Below are 13,549 nucleotides of genomic sequence, written 5' to 3' on the forward strand. Positions count from 1 at the left end.
ATTGATGAGACTGTAATAAGCATGTGGGGCAAAAGACTGATGTATTAATTGAACTGGGGAAGGCTTGTGGTTCATTGGTATCAGAGGATCTCCATCGTTTCTGATCTGGATTCACTCACTTATTTTAATAATTTCTGTGTGTAAGTAGGTGTGTGAAAGATGCTAGGCTTACGTGGCTGCTAGGTAGAGAAATTAGGTCCTGTGTTGTACTTGACAACATTAGAATTGTTTTGATCATTTGTACTGAGCAAAGGAAATTCTTTAAATTCAGAACTTCCCAGAAAACGAATTCTATGATTATGTATAAGTTTAAACCTTTCAGATTTTGACAGTGAAAGTGGAAGGCTTTCCAAAACATCCTAAGGGAATTATTTCACGTAGAGATGTGGAAAAATTTCTTTCAAAGAAAAAGAGATTTCCAAAGAACTACATGGCACAGTACTTTAAACTCCTAGAAAAATTCCAGATTGCCTTGCCAATTGGAGAAGAGTATTTACTGGTTCCAAGCAGGTAAGCCAAAACTTAAAAATTTAATTACCCTATGGAAATTTACCATATATTCTTTTAGTTGTGAAAGTAACTTTGGTTTATGATGAATGTACTAATTTTTTTTTCTTGTGTAAACTTTGTACTGGAGTATAACATTTTCTTTTGATGAAAACTACACTTGACATTTTAAAGATGTAAATGACTGATTTTATATCTATATAATTATTACTTGATTTGACAATGCTCAGTTTATTTAAGAAAGGTTAATAGTGGAGATTAGAGTGTGTGTGTGTGTGTGTTGCTGTGTGTGTATGTATGTTCCTTATATGATATTGAAGGAATTATTAGGCAGATTCTGGAGAAATGGTGAGTTTTCAACAGTCTTTAAATAATTTATGACTGAATTTTCAGAGGATATGGCCAACACAAGGAGGCCTAAATTCTAGCCCTGTGTTGTAGAAATTTTCTTACTGCCTTATAAAACCTGGGAAATGTTATAAAGTAAATGACATTGAAAAGTGAAAATTGCACTGATTGATAGATGGTAACTAATTCTAAACACAGATATACACTTGATTCTAGGCCATGCATTTTTTGAAGTTTTATATAATCCCTTTACTTTTTATACATAACTAACTATAATAATTTATTTATAATGTAAACAGGATTACTGAAAAATTTTTATATATCACTATATCTGAGCATGATTTGAATTGATTAACCATTAAATTTTGAAGTAGGAAGAGTATGTAGCAAAATAACATTACTAAAAGATAAAATTGCTTAGAATATTTATCATCATCAGTTCATTGATTTCAAGTAGTAAAGCACTCTGGTCAAAATGGTTGGGCATTTTCTGAAGCTATATAATGATACTGTGCTTTTATCTTTAGTTTGTCTGACCACAGGCCTGTAATAGAGCTTCCCATTGTGAGAACTCTGAAATTATCATTCGACTGTATGAAATGCCTTATTTTCCAATGGGCTTTTGGTCGAGATTAATCAATCGGTTGCTTGAAATTTCACCTTACATGCTTTCAGGAAGAGGTATGTATTTAATGAAGAATTAATATTTGGAGAAGATAGTTAGAAAGCGTATTAAAATTAATATGTCATTTTCCTAGAGTTTACTGGTTTATAATGCAGCTGAAAATCAGGAAATAAGCTCAAAAGACCTCAGCATGGCCAATATAAAAATATACACGGATAAATTCATGAAATTTGCTAAGAATAAAATTCCTCAAAGTCCATGTGTACTTATTTTAGACACATTTACGATGTGTATGACTATCTTGCTTTGCAAACCAAAGCAGACTAGAAGCAGCAATTTTAAAAGATGAAATTACAGAGTCATTGGCGTAAAAACACCTATCTCCCTACACATACACACAAATGCACATGCGTGCGTGGAGAAATAAAAGCTAGAAATGACCACCCCTTCAGTCAGGGAGTTTTGTTTAATAGAGTAACAGGTCCTAACCATTCTCTGTGGGGACTACAATAGCTCTATTCTGCTGCATGGTCCCTGGGGGGTTTACAAAAAAGAATAAAGACTTTATCATGCTATAATTATAAGTTACAATGCCAGCTCTTCCTCCTGGAAGAAAGAGAGATCCTAATGCTCCGAGGGGGAACATATAATTTTTCTGTTTTGTGCTTAAAATCAGCTTTATGTAGATGGTACTGTATTCTGAAATAAACCTTATCTTGCTTGCAGTTAATCAACATATAGATAGTTACCTCACATCAAAGTGTTGGTTTTAGCATTACCACCAACCTCTTTTTAAAAGTTATGGGAATCTGTTTATGATTCTCTTTTTCATCTATTACATATGTTAAACTGCTTCACACCATGAACCTGAAATCTGTCGTAGGTAATCTACTGGGCATTTGTTTATTTCATTTCAAAATTGAGGATAAAATATGTAATATTATATTTAACAGATAATATATCATTAACAATTCCAGTACTTTCCTTCAAAACAAATACATCTCTGTTACTGTCACTTGTAATATGTGCAGTGATTTTTTTTTCCCCTACAGTTTATGCAACAACAAATAACTAATAGCTATATTTGGGTTCATTTAAATTTCTTTCATGGGGTCGCAAAGAGTCGGACACGACTGAGCGACTGAACTGAACCGAAATTTCTTTCAGAACGAGCACTTCGCCCAAACAGGATGTATTGGCGGCAAGGCATCTACTTGAATTGGTCTCCTGAAGCTTACTGCTTGGTAGGATCTGAAGTTTTAGATCATCACCCAGAGAGTTTCTTAAAAATTACAGTTCCCTCTTGTAGAAAAGGTAAGGAAATTAATTCAAAACTGAACTGTACCACTAAAGAAATCTAAAGTTTTAAAAAAGTCTCTATAGTTCTTCTTTTCAGTTTGTGACAGGATAAGGTTCAGCTGGGATGTTAATCAAGTTCTCTTTGGATGACATAGGCTGTATTCTTTTGGGCCAAGTTGTGGACCACATTGATTCTCTCATGGAAGAGTGGTTTCCTGGATTATTGGAGATTGATATTTGTGGTGAAGGAGAAACTCTGCTGAAGAAATGGGCATTATATAGTTTTAATGATGGTGAAGAGCATCAAAAAATATTGCTTGACCACTTGATGAAGAAAGCGGAAGAAGGTATGTATGTGTTGACACAACTTACAAATGTTTTTAAATGATCCTTTCAATATTTGTGAAGTGAGTTTTGAAATAAATGTGAAAATTGATTGCTCTTATTTATAAGGGATAAGTTAGAGGATACTATATTCAATTATAGTTAATAGTTCAGAAAAATATATTTATTGCCAGTAAGATCTTATACTCTAGATTCAGAAAAATGTTGGTGTGAGAGTTTGAATACTGGCTCCTGGGCAATGTTATGTCATCTGTGAAGTGAGATTACTAACCAAAACTATGCCATACAATTGTTATGAAGATTGAAATAGATGATACATGGAAGTAACTTAGTAATGTCAGCCATATGCTGTGTTCCATGAATGTTGTGAAAGTAAAGAATATATAATTTCCTAGGCATATATAAATAGCCTAGGCAGTTCTGAGTTCTACTTTCTAGTAAGTGAACCTAGGAATGAGTTCTTAAACTTCCAAATAGAGAGTAACTCAACTTTTAAAACATTCTCAAATTTTCTAGAGAAAAATAAGATTGGAAAGTGAACGTAAGAGTGATTGGAAAGCATAGACAATATGTGATTATTTCTGTAAATCAAAAGGACAAATTTATGTACAATCTTAAAGGTTTATCTTTAAAAAAAAATGTTTTATGTACTTCTCAGGAGACCTCCTAGTAAATCCAGATCAACCAAGGCTCACAATTCCAATATCTCAGATTGCTCCTGATTTGATTTTGGCTGATCTGCCTAGAAATATTATGTTGAATAATGATGAACTGGAATTTGAACAAGCTCCAGAGTTTCTCTTAGGTAACTGTTTTGTTGGTTTGAGAATAAAAATTAGGGTACGGTTTTTATTTATAATCTAGCAAATATTCACATATAATTTAATTGTCATAGTTTTTAGTGTCTTCATATATTTTTGTAATGTTTTTCCTTTGGGATAATATATTTTAAAGTAATGTGTTACAAATCTGGAATTTGCTTTGCTCACACACATTTGTACTCTAGGTTTCCACCTCTGTGGAAGCACAGGTTTTATGAAACACGTCCTTGCATTTGTTTTAACTGTTCGATTGTCAGTGATAGGGAAGGCAGTTAGGAAATTTTCAGAGGAGTAATTCAGCCATTTTCCAGTTGCAAAAAGAAATAAAGGAGGAACACCTCTATGCAGTGATAGTGGCAGTTATGTTATTCTATATAACAATCATAAATTTTCATTAAAATAGTCACAAAAACCAATTTGGGTTTAAAAATTCAAAAGTATTAGATTGCTGATGTACTCAAGTTCTAAACATTCCCAAGAGTCCTTGGGAACTGAGAAGAGTATTAAATTTATTTAATGTAAAGTATTTAAAGACAATTCTGACTTTACTTTGTGGAATATTTGTTGCTGTTATGAGTATTTACATTTAATTTTAATTAAACTTTCGCAGAGAGGATGATTAAAATATATGCCAGAATATTAATATTATTAATAAACCAAGTCTAAAATTTGGGATATGACATGTAGGAGTAAATAAACTCCTTTTTACCTTTATTTTTTACATTGGGAAATTTAGGATGATTTTAAATACCTTAGAATTCTGGAAGTGAATATATTAGTACTAGTTGCTGCTGCCGCTAAGTCACTTCAGTCGTGTCCAACTCTGCGCGACCCCATAGATGGCAGCCCACCAGGCTCCCCCGTCCCTGGGATTCTCCAGGCAAGAACACTGGAGTGGGTTGCCATTTCCTTCTCCAATGCATGAAAGTGAAAAGTGAAAGGGAAGTCGCTCAGTTGTGTCCGACTCTTCGTGACCCCATGGACTGCAGCCTACCAGGCTCCTCCATCCATGGGATTTTCCAAGCAAGAGTACTGGAGTGGGGTGCCATCACCGTCTCCAATTAGTACTAGTAAGTTAACACAAAATGCTGAATTATCAACACTGAATCTTAGATCTTAACCAACACCAAACTTGACTTGTGATTTGAAAGATACAGTCAAGTACGAGGCATACTATTTTCTTTCTCTGAAAGAGTCTCAAGCCATCACATACAGCTCTCCCAAATATACCTCTTTACTGCACTAAAAGATGTGTGTTGGATTAATGGACACATTTTGAACAATGTTATGTAGAAGTGTTCAAAAAGTTCATTTTTTGAAACACCTGTGTTTTTTCCCAATTTTATTGAGGTGTAATTGACATATAGCACTGTATAAGTTTAAGATGTACAGTGTAATAACTCACTTGCATATATGGTGAAATGATTACCACAGTAACTTTATTAACATCTATCCTTGCATATATTAATATATAAAATATAAAAATAAAAAAAAAATTTTGTTCTGATGAGAACTCTTAGGATTTACTCTCTTAACAACTTCCATATATATTATATAGCACTGTTAACTATAGTAATCATATTATACATTACATACCTAGTATTTATTTACCTTATAACTGGAAGTTTGTACCTTTTGACTACCTTCAAAAGCACCTATGTTTTATACGCTTTTATTTAGCAGATAGGTGGGGCCCCAGGGGCTCAGACAGTAAAGAATCCGCCTGTAATGCAGGAGACTTGGGTTTGATCCCTGGGTTGGGAAGATCCCTTGGAGAAAGGGATGGCTCCCCACTCCAGTATTCTTGCCTGGAGAATTCCATGGACAGAGGAGCCTGGTGGGCTACAGTCCATGGGGTTGCAAAGAGTCAGACATGACTGAGTGACTTTCACTTCACACACACTTCACGGAGATAGGAGAATGTTTATGCGTACTCCTTATACTCTGACCCCATTTCCAATAAATTCATAAGTTCTATGTTTATTTGCAAAAAGCAGTCTAGATCAGAGTTTCTTAACTTTTGCTATTCGGAACTAGATAGTTCTTTGTTGGGGGGAGTGTCCTATGCATTGCATGGTATTTAGGAGTATCCTTGGTCTCTACCCACTGGATGTCAGTAATATCATCTCACCCCATCCCAGATGTGACAACCAAAAATGTTTGCAAACACTGTCAAGGGTGGTGGTTGGAGGTCAGGCGCATCATCACCCTGATTGAGAACCACTGACCTAAACAAACCAGATAAATTATTCTAAAAACATTTTACAATCAGAGAAGTACGGGTTGAGCTGAGGGAGAAACAAGAGCTCTGTAAATTATGGCATAACAAGGAGATGGAGGTCTGAAGATAGAAAGCATGTTTAAGAAATTTTGACTATTCCAGCTTGCTAGATCGGTTGTTCTCAACCCTGGTGGTTTATGCTGTTACCAGCTGATGAACGGTACCTCCTGGGATTGATTAGGTAAGAATCTTTGAGGATAGATTCAGACTTTCCTGTGTTCAAAAAGCTCTTTGGATGTACTGTGAAGCCAAATCTAGGAGAAGAACTACTGGCCCAGAGTCTAGAGAGTGAGAGTAGAAAGAAGTAGAACCAGGAGGAGAACCACAAAGGGAACTTGGGGCTGCAATATGAATATGAACTTGATTTTGGATTTCATTTGGTAGACAATGTAGAATGATTTGTTTTTGAGCAAGAGAATGACATAATCAAAAATGTAATTACAGAGCTAATTTTTCAGGAGAGAGAGAATGAGTTAGGGGTAATGAAGTCATGAGGCCCCACGTGTAGGCAGAAAGCATGAAGGTACCAAGAGGGTGCAATTGTAGTGGAAATGGGAAGGGAGGCTTGGGCATAAGAGAGGCAGCACAGTAGAGCTGGGCAGCTGTGGGGCTGTCATGAGGCACATTCTCTTATGAGGCATGAGATAATTTTTTTGGTTTTTGACTCCAGAATGACCACAAAGAGAGTTTTATTTTGTTTTTATCAGATATATGAAAGGTAGGATAAAAAACTGTTTTGGAGAAAAGATAATGAATGGGACTTTTGATGGAATGCAGTTGAGATTCAGAAGAGCACGCCAGTGCTTATCTCCAACACAGAGCTGTAAATATAGGGTAGAGTTCAGGTGTAGCTATGACTACAGATTTAAATGTGAAAATTCTCTGCATACAGAGATAGATGAAGTTAGGGAATGTATGAGGTAATTGAGTAGGAAGTGTATAAAAGGAAGATAGAAAGGCTAGAGACAAAATCTTTAGTTGCATCTTGGTTCCTGGAGTAGAAGAAGGAAGAGCAAGCATTAAAGAAGACTTGATGTAGTGAAACTCATGGGTCAGATTTCTCTTCAAAACAAATATAATTACAAAAGATACAATTTATTGAGTTTTTCTGCTTGCACAGATTAACCCAAGTGCTTTGTACTTTCTTTTTGAAAGGTGATGGCAGTTTTGGGTCTGTTTATCGAGCAGCCTATGAAGGAGAAGAAGTGGCTGTGAAGATTTTTAATAAACATACATCACTTAGGCTGTTAAGACAAGTAAGAAATGCAACAATATTATTACATTAAATAATACATTGTTAATATTCTGGAACCCTTGTTTGGCACTTGCTTGTATTGACCGTGTTTTCAAAGTTGAGTTTTGTTATAAATCCCACTTTTGTCCTTTCCTTATGGAGTGAAATAGGTTTGTTTTGTTTCTCTTGTTGAAAAACAAACAAAAGACAGTATTCTGAGAATTCTTGTTCTAGGCTTCACAAGTCCAAAAGAAAAGAGGGCACCTCTTTTGCATTTTTGCAGTTCAAAGGAACCAAAATCCATACGACAGTAGTCTATTTGAAAACTTCTCCTGGACTCAGTTAAGTCACATATTCTTTTTTCAGCAAGCACCAATGTTCAGGGCAGTGCTGTTGCTGACTGGCATAGGCCTGTGTTGTTGAACCAATCACTGTGGTAATGAGCAGGGTATTTTTTTTTTAATTCCCCTTTTTCCCCTGAAGCTGGGATTGGAGTCAGTTCAGTTCAGTCAGTCAGTCGTATCCGACTCTGCGACCCCTATGGACTGCAACATAGGGTCCATGATGGGACTGATTGGAATCAGTTCCCCTTAAACTGATTGGAATCAGTTCCTCTTAAAGTTTCATCAGCTGTTTAGGTGAGGGTTGGGTACCACAGCAAAAGTCCAGGATACTCTTAGGAAGAATGAAATTTGATTGAATGCATAACCAAGAGTAGTCACTCCATTGCCCTTTCTTGTTTTGAATACTGGTGGGGATTTATTTCTTTTTTCTGAGTCTTTCCTACAGTAGGGATGAGTGAGAGAGACACAGTGAAAGATAGATAAAATCGCAGTGTGGATTCTGCAATCTTACACCAGAACCCAACTGTCATTTTTTGAGTCTATTCATTTCTTATTTTTCTTGATTTATTAAAAAAAAAGTGCCTATATCTGAATCTAAATAACTAACGTAAACAAAAAGTACAGTTTGCAATATATTAATTACTCTGAATAATGAAAACATTTCATGTCTGTGTAAAATGTCCTGGAGTAATTTTAATTATTAGTACCAAAGTTACATGGTAGCTCTAGGAATAAATTAATACACATTCTGTATATAATATTTTGTAAGTCAGTGAACCAAATCTGGGCACAATCTCTTTTCTGTCTGTAGGCAGTTTGTTTGTATAAATTGCTTTTTCAGTCTTGATCATTAGTCTTCAACATGTTTCAAATTTTAAGTAAACGTGCTCAGGAAACCTTGTTGGAAATCAGAACACTAGAAAAGCATATTGGACTGATTAGTGTATGGGCAGCTAGATGAACCAAGGAAATAATAGAAATAGAAAAATGGTATATGTAATGTGTTTCTTTAAAAAAAAAAAAGAAAAACACTTCAGTGTCAATGCTACATTTGAGGGTCATTCTACCTGTGGTTATGAATCAGGGCTGATCTGTTACAGTCTTTTGCTCCTTGCTGTCTGCAATCAGTGAGCTGTTTTTCTAGGATAGAAATTTGGATTAGGCTTCTGTCTGTGCTTATGAAGAAAACCGAGCTAAATTGACTTGTTCTGCATCAATTTTAGCCAACTGAGCTAATCAAGACATAGAAGGAAAAAAAAAAAAAAAGATTTTTATCCTCTCTGGAGGTATGATTGCAGTTTGAAGCCTGTGTTCTTAAAAATCTCCTCTTAGGGCACTGAGCCTTTAATTCTTCATGCTTGCAGAATCTTCATACTTCAGTTTCCTGATAAATGCAGTTGGCACTGATACTCCCCATCTTTGAAGCCAGTTGTTAAGAAGCAGAGCTGCTGCTGAACCATAGTTTAAAACATGAATTAATTTAATACCACAGAAGCTATAATTTCAAGTAAATAAGTTTCAGAGTAGAGTGAAATATACAGAATAATATGTGTATAGAATTCAAAACAACCATATCATGAAAGAGATTATAAAGTCTCATGTGATATGGCCTAGAAATCAGGATAGAGACGGCTCGTCTGTTCTATCGCTAGACTCTTGGATTTTAGAGAGATTCCAGGGCTGATCACTCTGAGGAAGTAATGAGTTTGTAAAGCGCTAAGGTCTGTAATGGAAGAAAATTTGCTTTATGTGAAGATTGAAGTAGATTTCTAGCAGAGGGATCAAGCAAGGGCAAAGGTACCGGCTGGAGTGGCTGAAAAGGAAGGGAAGCTGGGTGGTATGACTGGGAATTGGGGCTTTGGGGATTCTAATAACAGCAGGTGTGAACAAGGAGAGAAAGGAGAAAAGGAGATGAGGTTTGGGAGATAGGTCAGAGCCATGAAGGGCTGTGGTAAAGTGCATAGGGATCTCAATCTAAAAGTAACAGGAAGTCAACCAGAGAAGTATTTATAGATGGGGGGGCAATGCCAGAATATGTTTCTGTAGACGATTAGATTACTCTTCTCTGTAAAACTTCCTAAGTCATCAAACCAGACGATAATAAGGCAGAGGCGAGTTTCCTCAGACCCAAGTGCAGTTGGGATCAGTATGGCTGGCTCAGGAATCTGTGCTAGGAAGATATCAGTAGGTAAGACTGACATAACTATTAATGTTGCCACAGTGTAGGTATTGTCCCAGCATTAAATGTTTCTGATAAAGCAAAGCAAACAGAAAGGAGAACTTAAATGTTTAATTCACAGTGTAGTTGCAAAACCAGTGGTTTAATTTCTGAAAAACGTGGAAAATATAAATAAGCTCAAGAAGAAATGGGATAGTTTTGCTGTAAGTCCGGTAACTCAGGGAAAACTGTTCTCCAGTGTTTGATGACATATGGAAGGAGGTATTATGGGTAAGAAGTGATGGTCTATTTACTCTTAAATGATTTTTGACTTTGCAGGAGCTGGGTGGTGCTCTGCACCTCCACCATCCCAGCTTAATATCTTTGCTGGCAGCTGGGATTCGTCTCGAATGTTGGTGATGGGAATTAGCCTCCAAGGGTTCCCTGGACCGCCTGCTTCAGCAAGACAAAACCAGTCTTACCAGAACGCTGCAGCACAGGAATCGTGCTACATGTTGGCCGATGGGCTTGAGGTAATTGATTAGGTCATGCTGTTTTCTATTCAGTGCATAATACATATGAGCCCAAACTTGCTCTCAGACTTTGAGGACAGCGCTTCCCTGTAACAATGTGTCCTGGTAATATTTCACAAACTATTTGAGTGTAAAACTACCATTTCCCTGTTCAGATTTTGTAATTTCATAAAAAAAGAGTAAGAAAAGCATGCCCCCTCATAGCTAACAGAAGTAGAGTTTGAATCCGGAAGTCCTGCTCCAGAGCCCATGATCTTAACCAGGCATTGACCTCCCTCCCCTAAAAACATGTAGGTGAGGCTTCAAAGTATCAAGGAAAGTTTCAGTTATCATGGATAATTCTGATGAGGAGAGATGAAGTCAGATTTCTGAAAGGGACGAATTATTTAAGTTGGGTTGTCCTGAAAGACCATGGTGTGTCTCCGAGGTACACCAGCCCTGCAGCTGGATGGTACCCAGACAGAGCCTTGGAGAGGCACCACAGCAGAGAGAAAAGACTATGGCCTTTGGAGATAGAGACTGGAATAAATCACTGCTTAATGTACTTACTTTCCTTTGATTTTATTTCTCTAATTCTCTGTTTTTTGTATTTTAAATCTCTGATTCTGTTTTTTGCAGTCTCTACACTGTGTCTAATACTTAATGTATAGTGTCCCGAGTTTGTCTGTAATAATTGAAGACATCCCAAATTAAAGTCTTGATTCCCCCCCTTCTCCACCCCTTCCCAACTCCAGTCAGCTTGGAGTCATCCTTCTCATGGCTGCCAGACTGATTGTTTTAATATGGAAGCTGGATCACATCTTTCTTCTGTTATCAAACCTCTCCCACCACACTGTCTGGTCACCGTGCTCAGCCACACCCCTCCTGAGGTTTCTGGAATATACCAGGGGCTGTGTACCCCCTCTTCTCTCAGCCAGAAATGTCTAACCTGCAGATAGCCTCTTGACTCACTTATTTCACTCACATTCCTCAGAATGGAAGTCCCTGACTACCTCATGTCTCTCGGGCACCTGTAGCAATTATCACTGCCTAGTATTCTTTATATTTTCATTTAAAAAGTTTTATTGTCTGTCTATGCCACCGCAATCTAAGTGCCATGACATAAGGACTTTTCAGGTTGTTCACAGTTGTACTGTAGCGCCAAGAATACCACATCCTCAATATATGTGTTGGCGTTGAGGAGAGAGCCGGGAAAGAGGAAGGAAAGACTGCCTGGAGCGTAGTAGCCTCTGAGTGGATGCAAATTTCCTTCTCTTCCTTCACTTCTTAAATAGTGTCTGCTCCTTTTGAGCAGTATCCAGAAAACTTAAATGGAATGGATGGTAAGGAAAACAAACACACACTGCTCATAAATAAATAAAACTAAACTACTGATATGTGGGATTTAACTATTAACACTGTATAAGGAATATAATAGGAGAATAAAATAAGTAGATTTCCTTTCCTGAAAAAGTCCAGAAGCTATTGAAAAACAGATTATTATAAGATAAGTGAAAGTCACTCAGTTGTGTCCTACTCTTTGTGACCCCATGGACTGTAGCCCGCCAGACTCCTCTGTCCATGGAGTTCTCCTGGCAAGAATACTGGAGTGGCTAGCCATTCCTTTATCCAGGGGATCTTCCCAACCCAGTGATCAAAACCTGGGTCTCTCACACTGCAGGAAAATTCTTTACTGTCAGAGCTACCAAAAATGTGTTTGTGGCTCAGTTGTGTCTGATTCCTTGCAACCCCGTGGACTGTAACTCGACAGGCTCCTCTGTCCTTGGGGTTCTCCAGGCAAAAATTCTGAAGTGGTTTGCCATTTCCTTCTCCAGGAGATTTTCCCAACCCAAGGATTAAACCCTGGTCTCCCGCATTGCAGGCAGATTCTTTACCCTTTGAGCCACTAGGGAAGCCCTCCAAACATAAAAGCAGATTTTGATCTGGGTTGCTGTATCTACTTTTGAACACCAGGGGGAACCTTGTACTAAATTAATCTAGGAAAAGTGTAACTATGTCTTATCTATTTCAAAACCTGTATTGGTCATTTTCCTTAATTTAACTTACTCCAGGTCCTGATTTTTTCCCAAATCATCTACATGATTCTCCCAAAGTACTTATTTGTAAAATGGATAATTGATTTTTAAAAAAATTCATCACTGTTTGAAAGATCTCATCTTTCATATAACTTTATCTGGTTCTTCAGTTCAGTCACTCAGTCATGTCTGACTCTTTGCCACCTCATGGACTGCAGCACACCAGGCTTCCCTGTCCATCACCAACTCCCAGAGCCCTCAAACTCATGCCCATCGCATTGGTGATGCCATCCAACCATCTCATCCTCTGTCGTCCCCTTCTCCTCCTGCCTTAAATCTTTCCCAGCATCAGGGTCTTTTCCAATAAGTTGGTTCTTCACATCAGTTGGCCAAAGTATTGGAGTTTCAGCTTTAGCATCAGTCCTTCCAATGAATATTCAGGACCGATTTCATTTATTGACTGGTTGGATCTCCTTGCAGTCCAAGGAGCTCTCAAGAGTCTTCTCCAGTACCACAGTTCAAAAGCATCAATTCTTCAATGCTCAGCTTTGTTAAATAGTCCAACTCACACATCCATACATGACTACTGGAGAAACCATAGCTTTGATGAGATGGACCTTTTTTGGCAAAGTAACGTCTCTGCTTTTTATACGCTGATTAGGTTGGTCATAGCTTTTCTTTCAAGGAGCAAGCATCTTTTAATTTCATGGCTGCAGTCACCATCTGCAGTGATTTTGGAGCCCAAAAGAAATAAAGTTGCTCATCGTTTCCATTGTTTCCCCTTCTATTTGCCATGAAGTGATGGGACTGGATGCTATGATTTTAGTTTTCTAAATGTTGAGTTTCAAGCCAACTTTTTCACTCTACTCTTTCACTTTCATTAAGAGGCTCTTTAGTTCTTCTTTGCTTTTTGCTATAAGTGTGGTGTCATCTGCATACCTGAGGTTGTTGATATTTCTTCCAGCATTCTTGATTCCAGCTTGTGCTTCATCCAGCATGATTCATTTCTCATGATGTACTCTGCATAGAAGTTAAATAA

The 13,549-nt window shown here is 37.3% G+C and overlaps 1 protein-coding gene across 1 annotated transcript; it reads left to right on the top strand.

Annotated features, from left to right (window-relative positions):
• The first annotated feature begins 1,418 nt into the window (after positions 1 to 1,418).
• On the top strand, positions 1,419 to 7,537 carry LOC113888655 (leucine-rich repeat serine/threonine-protein kinase 2-like). Its single transcript, XM_027535693.1, has 5 exons — positions 1,419 to 1,536; positions 2,648 to 2,794; positions 2,935 to 3,126; positions 3,783 to 3,929; positions 7,382 to 7,537. The coding sequence occupies exons 1-5, from the start codon at positions 1,455 to 1,457 to the stop codon at positions 7,510 to 7,512; spliced, it is 699 nt and encodes a 232-aa protein (XP_027391494.1). The 5' UTR covers positions 1,419 to 1,454; the 3' UTR covers positions 7,513 to 7,537.
• The last annotated feature ends 6,012 nt before the right edge of the window (positions 7,538 to 13,549 follow it).

The sequence above is a fragment of the Bos indicus x Bos taurus genome, unplaced genomic scaffold (genome assembly GCF_003369695.1).
Source record: "Bos indicus x Bos taurus breed Angus x Brahman F1 hybrid unplaced genomic scaffold, Bos_hybrid_MaternalHap_v2.0 tig00000613_arrow_arrow_obj, whole genome shotgun sequence".
NCBI classification, from domain to species: Eukaryota; Metazoa; Chordata; class Mammalia; order Artiodactyla; family Bovidae; genus Bos; species Bos indicus x Bos taurus.